Source organism: Solenopsis invicta, chromosome 12 (genome assembly GCF_016802725.1).
Source record: "Solenopsis invicta isolate M01_SB chromosome 12, UNIL_Sinv_3.0, whole genome shotgun sequence".
Lineage (NCBI taxonomy): Eukaryota > Metazoa > Arthropoda > Insecta > Hymenoptera > Formicidae > Solenopsis > Solenopsis invicta.
In genome coordinates this window covers 19,430,044-19,441,883 of record NC_052675.1, presented here as the reverse complement: position 1 = coordinate 19,441,883, position 11,840 = coordinate 19,430,044, and the positions used below count along the sequence as shown (strand labels likewise).

The following is an 11,840-nucleotide window of genomic DNA, read 5'->3' as shown; positions in this document are numbered from 1 at the left end:
AGAGTAGTCTACAAAGTAATTTACCTGGTTTTTGCACCGTAGCTTTTCTTGTCATACTGCAGCGATAATCCTTGCAAGACACGCGCACGAACGGTTTAAAGTACCTGCACTTCGCCTTGTTTGACAGTTCTAAAAGCAGGGTATCACAATTTGCAAGCGATCGCAAAATAATGACAGCAACGGGAAACAGTACTGGCCAGAATGGGACATGCCCATAATGTTCCATTTTGTAAAATTTTCTGAGGATCGTTATATAAACAAAAATAATTTCGAAAAGATTTTTATTTATTTTTTGAAATGCAGGGTGTCCTGTTTTGATCTCGATTGAGAAGGTATGAGATTATTCTCTGAAACTTGGACTTTCTAAAATTTGAATATCTCAGATGTATAAATCTGATAATTTTTTAAATGTATTTTCTAAAATTCAAGGCTGAGATAAGCGCGGTTGTTTACTAATTCACGACCGATTTTAACCCGCTTCGGCGAATTGCTGTCCGTTGTTGACAATAACGATTATCGCGATATACTCTGTGTATACCCTCTTCAGAAGGTCCATGAACATCTTAATGGCCCCGGTGCACAAGGCAACGACGATGCAGGCAGAGGCGAAGTCCTCGACGTCATCGCAGCTGATGCTGCTAATGACATTAACGATTCCTCGAAAAACATGAGCGAATGTCTGCATCGCGTCGATGCATAAATCCCTGAAGAAACAGATCACCTAAAATTTCAATTATCTTCTATAGCAATTTCTCGACTATATCCGTGAAATTTTTCTCAAGGACGAGATGTATTCGTTATATAAATATGTTTCATTTTTTTATTGCATATTTCTAATCACTTGAAACAAATTCGAAAATGCATCTTTAATTTTAATTTAAATCCTTTGAAATGCGTCAATATATTTTAGTTGAAAAAAAAGATGTATATATATATATTTCTCTTTAGTCTTTAGTTTTTGAATCGACGGATATCTTATTTGCAATATATTTGAAATATAATTACGAGCGCGTCGTTACCTGAAATATTAATTTCACCATCACGAGTATTAGTTCAATTAGCCTCGCTAAGCAGTCAAGTATGATGATCAGAATGAGCTCGAGAGTCTCCCAGATCCAACAAGCAACTCGCCAAAAAAGGTTTGCGAATTGATCGGGGACATTGGATAATATTCGGTTTTTCATGGTCGGTCATTGCTGTTAAAATTTACGCTTTGCCGTAGAAATTTCACGAATCGAAACTGAAGCAGTCGCGTTGATCATCCGAAATAATAAAGAAAGAGAAATAAGTCCATTAATTTGAACGAAACAAAAAGCGACGAAGTGCTTATGGCATTATCTGAAATTATCCGCACATGTCTTACGAGAAAAGGGGGCAAAGAAGACAGTTTGTTTAACAATTTCAGGCTATGCTTTATTGATATGAAGCTATAATTAAAATCAGCGTACATATATATAGCCAGTGATAGCTACAGTAAATGGCGCGTGGATGCTGCTTGACGGTAAAGAAACTATTACACTTAATTATTATTAATAATCTGGCAGTATATTCACTATATGGTTGATGCATCATATGATTTAATAACAAAGGTTTAATAATAAAAATCATGGTTAATATCCACTACACAACGCTCGCTATTGTAATCTCTTTCATTGTCGCCGTTGCATCTCGATTGTCCCGTTCTCAAAACGACGTCCAATCGCACTTTCATTGCGAAGCGATGAATGGATCACGCGAGTCCCGCGAGAATTGGTAACACGAGGGCGATCAGTGGTGCAAGATTCTTCGATGACGCGTTGCACGCGTCCGCATCGCTGCATGATTGCACACACCCGCGCACGTACCTACGAAGTGTTTGTTAATGTTTAAAAATAATTAATTTTAATAAGCAAAATATAATAAGCAAATTGAATTTTTGTTTGAATTTAATATTCTTGAATGAAATATAATTAATATTATATTAAATTACTAGGATAACAAAAGATCATAGAGATACTTGTAGGCATCAAAATTATTAAATTTAAAAGCTATTTTAAGTTCGACAAACATACGGCGCGCAGTTTGGGGAAACTTGTAAATGTTCTCGATCGATAGCTTGTCTTACTTGTCATCAAAGTAGAAACCACCGCAATGAGACATTCTGATTATCTCGGAATCCGTTGTTAGGGTTCCGCTGTCCAATGCACAGCCCCTCACCATCAAGGTTTGACCAGATTCACCTAATTATAAGCCATCGCAAGTCGATTAAGATACAGTTTAAGATAAAGGCAATATTTTTGGTCGACTTTGACACAATAAATGTATGAAAAAATGAACAAAAATATTATTGTATAAAATAATAAAAAATAGTAATATTCCGGTAACTTGGTTTACCGTATACGCCAGCAATTTTGAGACAAGCGGTTGCTGGGAAGAGGCCGTCTCGGCCTTTCCGACCCCCCAAGCAGGGCGACTCCAAGAAAGCGCGGCTGCCATTGTTATGAAATGGGTCATCACAGGGTTTGTTGCTGCCATCGATCGAGACACACTTGAAACAGTCGATGGCCCACCCTGCGGAAGAGGCAAAACTTATACTCGCGATCGATCGTGAGGCGAAACGAAAAAGAGTGCGACAAATAAAATTTGGCAGCCCGACGTCTCTAGTATTTGGGATATCCCGTTTGTTCGAATGTTTTGATCTAGATACAAAATTGCACTTGCCAATATACTTGCTCCATGATAAGGAGAAAGTGGTAAAAATATTTCGTCACGAGAAATTTTTATACTGAGATAAAATCTCTCTCAGTGATAGTCAAGACGGTCTCGGAACTTGGGTGGCGCCAAAAGCCTGCTATTTTTATATTAAACAGTGTAAACACTATACACGTCATGCGGCTTGTCTTCGAAAGCAATGTAGTGCAATCCAGTTATCGATTTTGCTAATGCGAAATTCGCAGATAGTCCCCCCCCCCCCCCCCCATCCCCAGTCGTACTCCACTTTTTGATTTCGATACCGGGAGTGATCTATTCTTCCACAAGATCACGACTGTGCTCAGCACCTAATCATCTACCTCTTTGGAAGAAGGCGAGGACGGTGAGCACAAGGCAAACGATCCGGGGATTCCCTACGTTCATGCTTCGGCGACCCGGAGGCGTTCGTTCCCGGTGGAATCGCTCTCTCGTAAACGTCAGCTTCTACATTCTGGATGGTACCGAGCGAATCCCGCGCCGGCGACCATCTCAGTCGCGGACCCGACGTTCTCTAATCGTCGATCGTTCAATCGTCGGGATTATCGCCGGAGAGAATGATCTATCGGATACCGTGTGACTGGCCGAACTCTCCCGATCACAGCTTCTCGTCGACGTTGACTATGTTCCGATATACAGTGTTTTGACGTTCGGTTGCCAAGACGATCTATGGCTCGTAGTCGTGTAGACCTCGATTTCATCCTTGACGAAGATTTAAGTGTCATGTGATTATCAAATGAGATTAACATAATTGAATTCATTTTCTGATGAAAATTTATTACTAATAAACTCTAACTTTTCTCGAACGCACAGCAGTATAAGTTAAACGTGCAGGCTAACATTAATTTGTCGTAAGGAATGAAGGCAGAAAAAACGAAGCACTAGAGCGAAAAGAAGCACTAGAGCGCATACGCAGTGGTGCAATATAAACGAAAAGGAGAGTGATTTGTGTCTCACTAATTTCATAAACAAATTACAAAGGAAAAGGGACTAGAACAATGTTATCTTACAACATTATGATCGATGGATTTTAGTCGAGCATCTCTGTCGTCGCCAACAGATGACAAGTATTAACATAAGACTTCGTCGTCGTCGTCGTCCACAAACCGTGTGAGAACATGTTGCGAGGTCGGGCTCAACTTGGTCTTTATATCATTCTGAACGCTCCTCGTATGGTCCCACCTTGGGTCACGCGACACGCGAATAGTGGGTGCAGTTAGGAATTACGATGAATAATAGTGTAAAAAAAAATATGGTGATTTGTGATTCCTCGTTCATTTATTTCTGAACTTTTACCTGCAATGTGCTAAATTACTTGATGTCTCCAAGATGTTGGGAGGACATAAACACATAAGTGACCTCATATGTTTCTCAAGAAGGATCTAAGCATATAAGTGACCTCATATGTTTCTATTTCTCTCGGTTAGACTCAGGTCAGTAACAAAATAGAATATATGAGAAGAATAGAGGAATGATTTTTTTAAATCTCAAACTTAAAATTAAATGATAACTTATGTGAATACATAAGAATGACGCTAATAACAAAACGAGTAATCATAGTTATTCGAAACAATTATATTAATTATACATATACATTTATAATGTACACATTATATACATTTCTATTAAAACTACAATATCTTTAATTATTCCAATATGACATAAACATTAGTATAAAATTAAAATTTTTGTAATATCGATACAGAGGGTTACTGCACCAGTCAATGAACAAATAAAATATTGAACTAGTCAATGAACATTTGAATGAAATTTTAATAGTCAGTGCGTGATCGTTTCAAGAATAATATATTTGAGTTACCGATATCGCTTGATTTAAATACAGACCAGAATATTTGTCTAGTTTTAATGTAATTTATTCGGTTTTTATTAATTTTACCTGTAATGGCCAAATATTTTATTACGAGCAACTTTAGTTTTAATTTCTGTAGCATGACGTCAATCTCTTAGGGACGTAAAATATTCAAAAATTTTGAATATTTTCTCATACGGCTTTCTAACCAATAAGAGTGACATGGTGTCGACTTTGATCTGATAACGTGTTGTTGAAGAAAGAATTAGATGCCTCAATTACATTAATTTTTATAAAAGCAGTCTGAAAATGGCTTGAAAGATAGCCAAAACATGGTACATTACTTTTGGGTGAAATATGTAAGTTGAAATATGTGTAAACCACGCACGACTCACACAAATCCTTTGTTTTTGTGAAATGAAATTTAAATATAATTACTTTAATATAATTAATTTTTAAATAGAAAATGAAAACACATTTTCATAAAATCTTTATGAAAATTAGATTATAACAAGTACAATTAATTTACAATTTATTATTTTAAAGTCTTATTATTTTAATACTTTTCTGAAATAGTTATTTACTGGTGGTTGTTCAACGACTGGTGCAGTGATCGTATATTCAAATTTTCGTCAATACGTCACTACATCATTGTATGTTAATACTATCGATTACATTCATAGGTGTTTTATGCATATTTTATTTAAAAAATACGAAAATAACGTAAATAATCATAGACAATAACACAATAACAACTTTTTACAAATTTCCATATTTACAATGAATACATTTTGCGTTTTTTTTTTAAATATACCTTGTAAAAATACAAACAAAATTGATTGAATAATATAATTTGTAATAGAGGTAAATTATTTAATGTTAGCAGTGTAATATCAAAATATACTTATACGTATTGATATTATAAAAATGTCAGTTATACGAATCTCAATGCTGATATAATTATTATAAGTTTTTTGCATTGCGCGTTTGTAAACGTAGAGGTATGTACGCGCAATAAAAAATCGATAAAGTCGTTAATTCATAATCCTTATCCAGAGGATAAGGCACGAGCATTCTCGGGTCAAGGTGTGCGAGGATGTCCGCGGCACCGCGGAAAAACGCGATCAGCATCCACCGCGGCGCACATCCGCATCACATCGAGAGAGAGAATCAATTTCGGCGCTGCGGCACCGCGTGCACCGCGCCGCACGCGACGCGGCGCGTTCAAAGCGGCGCGCTAATTGGCGCGCCTGCGCGCCACCGCCGCCGGGCCAATCACCTCGCGCGGCGTTCTCGACCGCCGCCCGCCGGCGGCGCAGCGGTGCGAGTGTGCGGTCGTCCGCCTCGTCGTCTCGCTGCCGTGTAGCGACACCGCGGATGCTAGCGGATGTACCATGCATCGTGACTGACAGCGATCAGCCGCTGTCGCCGTCGCCGCCGCCGCTGCCGCCGCCGTAGCCGTAACCGTAGCCGTAGCCGCTGCCGCAGCCGCTGCCACCGTCGTCGCGAAAGATGTGTTCGTTTCACGCGCGCCCATGCGACCGCTTTTTCACGTGAGCCCGCGTCCGCCCCCGAGCACCGCCGCCCTACGACCCGACGCAATTGTCTGCCGCCGTCGCATCCGCCGCCGCCGTCGCCGCCGGGCTGACAACGACGACGATGGGCCAGTCGTCGAGCAACACCGGGCACAGCGGTGAGTCCCCGCATTATGACGCTTTCTCTTAACGACGATCGCGTGCAACTTGCCGGCCCAAATGTATCTTTACGCGCGCGCTTGTCATGTGTCAGTCGTGACAGCGACGATTGACTACCGATGATCCGTAGCCGCTGTCCGGCGACATCTCGACGATTACCGGAGGTATCCGGTCCCCCTTCGTCGCGCGAAAATCCTCTCAAAGAGGTTATGTTCGTATCTATTAGAAATTGTTATGTTCGTATCTTCCCATCTACCAACGCGCTGAATTAGCGCCAGATGAATCCCCTTCATGGAAATTATTCCCTCGAGAACTGAAACAAGATTGTTCGATTTGATAATGTGACATGACAGCGATAACTTGATAATGCTGAAGCGTGCTTATGGATCATCCGCGGGAATCACGAATCAGATCACCACCACTGCGTTTTTAAAATCTTTGTAAAAAAAAAGAAATGCTTGTTCTCGCTATCGTCTTTTGATGATTCCACATGACAAATTTCAATTTTTGAAGAATTGTCAATTGACAGTGTTATCAATTGCTCGTTAGCGATTGCGCAAGCCTACGAAGACACGCTGCATGTGTTAAAATTATAAAATATTTCGAACTTACCATTTTTTACTTATTTGATGATAGCGAAACGAGAAATTCGCTTAAGAAATATTTAAAAAACTAAAAATTTTTTTTTCTTTTTAACGGAAATGGTAATTAACATATAATGACGCTTGAAGAGAAAGCAAAATTTTAATGAGAAACGTAAACAAAAAACGTTTGGTAATGCGCTAACATTTATGTTAGCTTTACATTTATGTTTTTTGATCTTTTTTTCGACTAATGATTCTTCAATTTTCTTGAATGATTATTTTATTAATGCAAAATGGTATGTCAGTACTCCTACTTTATACTATCGGTGTACAGTATACTCCCAGACATATTGTAGTTTTTTTAATAAGAGTTTTGACACAGTTCGCCATTTTTAAATTAACTATGATGCTTTTTTCATTAAGTATTTATATTAGCATAGCTTACGGTCACTTTAACTGTTATAACTCCGATTAATTTTAATTCTATCAGTAGTGTTGCCAACAACACATTTATTAAAAAATAAAAAATTAGTAATTTTATAAAAAAAAATACAACATTTATCAAGATGTTAGAATCGATTAAGTGTAGATGACAAAGAGAAGAAAAACAAATTTTGCGTCTTGTTTTAATAATAAACCCTTTTACATTTCATGTTGGCAACTTTGTCGATTGTCGATCAAAGTTAATCGAAATTGGTAGAAGTGGCCCTTAGTATCTATGCGATTAACGTCCGCTTCCACTAATGTAGATCAACTTTGATGTTGGTTTAAATTACTCTTTATCTCTTTCTGGTTCTAAGAATTTGAACAAAAAAGGAGCAAATTAATTCAAGATCAAAATTAATCTTATCTATCTAATTAATCTTATCTAATCTTATCTATTAGCGTTAATGGAGATAGACGTTATTGATAAAAAATTAATTTAATTCAGTAGTTTAATGCATAAATGTTATTAATATAATAAATAAGATTTTTTTACAATACAAATAATAGTGAAAATGAACAGTAATAATGAAAATAAATAAATAATAATAAATTATATAAATTTCTTTGTAGTTTGAAATATAAGCTTAAAATATTTCATGGCGGATGTATCAAAAGTTGTTTAAATGATATATCCAAACTTACTTGAGAAATTCTACCAGACGCTGTCTTCGGGCGACATCTGCTTCAAGATGCATCTTGCTCCGTTGGTAATACGGCGAGCACTATTTTTTTTCTCTGCTTTTCTTTTTCTTTAGAACTATAATTAATTTGATGTCACAAAGTTAATGTCTGCCATTAAAATTTTACTTGCGAAATTCCTGCGAGTAGCCTTAGCACAAATAAAAAAAACGTCACTTTTTGCATATAATTAATCTGGATCAATTTACAGGATCAACGATTTTAATTAAAGTTAGGAAATTGTTAATACGGACGCTTACTCAATAATCCAGCGATGCATTTTCTTCCTAATTAATCTAATATCATCCCCTTTATGGATCATGAATCCTGATTTGTTCGGATTTTGCACTTTTCGTTGTTGCACTACAATCAAATGCAATAATGGATCTATCTCCGGATCGTTCGTCACCAGACGACGTGACGCGCGCAATGCTCGACGCGCGATGAACGGTTTTACGTTGCATTTCGGCGATTACACGATATTTTGCCAGCTGCATCTTTTTTGGGCACACACCTTTCGATTCCGTCTCGTAAGGCTGGCGGGCTTCTCGAAGGCTTGCAAGATGCTCCCGCACCCCCGTCGCGGCGCGTAGCTACCTATCCCGCAGGATCATCGGTGGTGTACCCTGGTCGCCCGGCATGGGCCGCAGATGGTATTGTCATATGGCAGACACAGAGGCCGGCCTGCCAGTGAAACCGCGATTGCACATCCGCACAAATCCACGACAGACCCGGCGCGCGGGTTTCCCTCCCATCGAATTATCTAATCGACGTCACGCGAGCGGTCGGTTCTTCTTTTTTTTCCTTTCTTTTCTTTTTCTTGCTACCAGTGTCTTGACCGGAGCATTTTACGTTTCGGGAGCGACTCCGTGACGAGTGGATGACATTCATTAAATTCTCGCACGATTTGAGATTAGTTCGGAGAGTGCACTATTAACACTTTTTCGTCATTTTATCTTTGTCGGTCGTTAAATGTAAAATAAGGATAAAATGACGGAATAGCGCTGATAATACGCTCCGCGAACGCGGCCATAGAACGGATAGAAAATGAAAATTTCAAGTACATATGAAAGAGATTGAATTAAAATAACAAAATATTGCATTTAACAAAATATTACATTTTGTGTTAGGTTACGATGTTATTGGATGTTATTGTTCAAAAACTATTGAAAAATAAAGCATGAATTTTTTTCTTTAATATATAACGATAATCGAAGTTTAATGATATATCGGAATCGTCATTCTTTGAAAGAAAAAAACGCAGTAAAAGGCGCGCGCTCGGGATTCGTAGACGACACTTCCGGGGAAGGGGATTATCGAGGAAGAAGGATCGTAGACGGTGCGTGATGGCCGGGGTTCAGGGCAGCGACCCAGTTCTCATATGTATTTATACCAAGAAGACGCTACGCTGGCTGCGTGTGGCCATTTTGGAGATCCAAAGAGAGAAAGAGGGATTAGACGACGAAAGGAAGAGAGAGAAAGAGAGACAGGAGGAGAGGTCTCTCCGTGCGTCACGGGACGCGCTCCGACGCGAGTCTAATGACTCTGGAAATCCAATTTCGGTTGCGTCGCAACTTCGACGGGATCCCGTCACTTGCCGCACTTTGAAAGATAATTTCGTTACCGCGGAGATGCATCAGCGTCGCCGTGTCTGCGAGACACGTGACTGTAAAATCGGGGAGGCGCAGAGATTCCCAGAGATAGCCACGCTAACGCGCGTTGTCGTTCGGTTATCGTTACAAACGGAATTGCCAGAGAATAGCATCACACGCGATCGCAAATCACACTTTCGGTTGTCAAGAACGTAGAGAAGGAGGAGACACTCATAAATTTCAATCAGAAGATTCTGTCACGTGGTGCGCAGCTGATCTCGGTTTAGGCAACGTCACACACACACTGATTTGTTGTAAAAACTCTAGGCCGCCTTTGTGCGAAACGGCACGCGGCGCGGCAGAAAATTCGGTAAAGCGTTGCTGGTGCTCGAACCGTGCAGCTCGACAGAAAGATCGTATTGTGCAAGCCTCGACTGCGCAATTGTGCACGCCAACCTGACTGAGAAGGTAGCAGGTCTATTGTATGGCATTGATGATTGGGTCAGGTAGTAGTACGTGCAACGTTGAAGGAAAAACTCGGAAAACTAGCCGCGAAAGGTGCTGCAGGGAACCTCTGCTGAGGAGAAAATACCGTGGCAAAAGGAAAGAAGTCTTTCAGATTACTCTCTTCCCTCGAAGCACCTTTCGGATTCATGTCGGACAAAATTCGCCCGGAAAACGTTAGCGGTGCGATCGATTTGAGAGAAAGAAAGGCCTCCTCTCCTCTGTGCTGATATGGAAATCTATTTGCGTACAATCGCTATCGTCAAAAATCGTATAGACACGTGCTGCGTCGAGAGAGCGAGGTATAGAGAAGTAAATTGACGGCTACGCGACGTTGATAGCGCACAGGCGTAAGCAAACCTTATTTTTGGGATTCGCGAAAGTGAATCCCCTCGCGTTTCGTTGCTGCACACGCTACAGTAAATCGGAGTGGCGTCCATTTTCGTACGATGATCTGTCAATAAACTCCCGACGTTCCGAACATCGCGGAATATGGGTTATTACGGATGTTATTCCGGAGGGAAGAAATCCCTTGCGTCTACTATTTTTGTCCTCGCTGATCTACCGCAATTTCTCGATGAAACCGAAATGTAGTACACTCGACACTGTGCTTCTGAGTTTACAGTTCAGTAATAAAAGTTTTATAATTATTCTCAATTAAAATGGATTAATCAGAAATTAATGACAGGAACTGGCGAGGAGATAAGATTCTCGAACGCAGATATAAATGAACGGTATATGCATACGTATATTCGGCGTCACATGTGTGCATCTTGCCCATGTATGAATGTGTAATGGAGCGTGCCTTAAAGACGGCGGCTATTTCTGACACCAGATACACGACGCCCGTTGCGTCGTGTACTGTATCCGCCTCTTTAATTCTTCCATCCAGAGCTTTTTTTTTTTCAAATAATGATGGCACGTAGGAGAATCGCTTGTACGTATTATCGATTTAGCACCTTGAGAATAAATCTCAAGTAAAAATGACAGATCGTGGCACTCTTATTATTTTATCATTAAACGAACGGTATCTAGAGATGTTTTAAGAACGTAATAAACCGTAACGGAGTAATTTTAATGGTTGCTCTTAGAATTCAACCAGAATTATACGAGATATCTCACGACCCCTGCCTTTCTCCATGTCTAATTAAATTTTAAGATTTTGTTAAAACAAGGCTTATTGAACTTAATTGAAGGGTACGATTTTGTGGTTCTTGAAGCTCAAGTTGGCAAAAGAGCTTTCTCTTTTTCCCTCGCTACTGTATTCGAAGATCTCGCCGTTACTCGCGTTTCTACTCGAGAAAAGCCAACTTGGAATTTATAGAAGAATTTGTCATAAAAATTTTATGTTGGCGATTTGTGGGATATACTCAGGTCGAGTGGCAACACGGCCGACAAAGTCGATTCAACGGTGGCGGTGGCCACCGGTAGTCGGCCACCGTCTATTCCCAGTGCGTTGCAACACATAGCACGCGAACGATCCCGCCGTGCGTTGTTATTCTTAACCCGACGGCGGGGCGAGGGGCGGGGTGAAAAAAGGGCAAAAGAGCGTGTCTATGACGTCAATTGGAAAAGGTTCTTGTCGTGCCACGGGGCGCGAACCGCGCGATACTCTCTCTCTCTTCCATCCGTCCACCGTCCTCGTCCGTCGCCGATGCACGAGCCAAAGTGCCAAAGGCTTTTTCTTCCGCGCTCGTCCTCTTTCGCGCTCGCGTCATCCCCTTCGCGCGGTCTTCGCTGTCCAACGTCGTCGAATCGGCGAAAG

The 11,840-nt window shown here is 40.3% G+C and overlaps 2 protein-coding genes across 3 annotated transcripts; both read right to left on the bottom strand.

The window, feature by feature from the left end:
• Positions 1–469: 469 nt before the first annotated feature.
• LOC105202576 lies at positions 470–1,246 on the bottom strand. The gene is made up of 2 exons (XM_011171157.3): positions 1,020–1,246; positions 470–721 (listed from the first exon to the last, which is right to left on the bottom strand). Exons 1-2 carry the CDS (start codon positions 1,182–1,184, stop codon positions 470–472), a joined length of 417 nt encoding a protein of 138 aa, XP_011169459.2. The 5' UTR covers positions 1,185–1,246.
• Positions 1,247–1,391: 145 nt separating this feature from the next.
• Positions 1,392–4,239, bottom strand: LOC105202575. Of its 2 annotated transcripts, XM_011171156.3 has the most exons (5): positions 3,738–4,239; positions 3,051–3,429; positions 2,374–2,550; positions 2,105–2,219; positions 1,392–1,844 (listed from the first exon to the last, which is right to left on the bottom strand). In XM_011171156.3, the coding sequence occupies exons 2-5, from the start codon at positions 3,112–3,114 to the stop codon at positions 1,730–1,732; spliced, it is 471 nt and encodes a 156-aa protein (XP_011169458.1). In that variant the 5' UTR covers positions 3,115–3,429; positions 3,738–4,239; the 3' UTR covers positions 1,392–1,729. The 2 variants fall into 2 exon arrangements, with proteins under 2 accessions (XP_011169458.1, XP_039311596.1); XM_039455662.1 differs by having other exon boundaries at positions 3,051–4,239.
• Positions 4,240–11,840: the final 7,601 nt, after the last annotated feature.

Excerpts from the sequence above, each read along its gene's own strand:
- LOC105202576 (XM_011171157.3), bottom strand. The coding sequence starts at position 1,184 with ATGAAAAACCGAATATTATCCAATGTCCCCGATCAATTCGCAAACCTT. Across the intron at positions 722-1,019 it reads TGGTGAAATTAATATTTCAG|GTGATCTGTTTCTTCAGGGA; the intron begins GTAACGACGCGC and ends TTGAAATTTTAG.
- LOC105202575 (XM_039455662.1), bottom strand. The coding sequence starts at position 3,114 with ATGAACGTAGGGAATCCCCGGATCGTTTGCCTTGTGCTCACCGTCCTC. Across the intron at positions 2,551-3,050 it reads CCTCGCCTTCTTCCAAAGAG|GGTGGGCCATCGACTGTTTC; the intron begins GTAGATGATTAG and ends CCTCTTCCGCAG. Across the intron at positions 1,845-2,104 it reads GGTTTCTACTTTGATGACAA|GTACGTGCGCGGGTGTGTGC; the intron begins GTAAGACAAGCT and ends AACACTTCGTAG.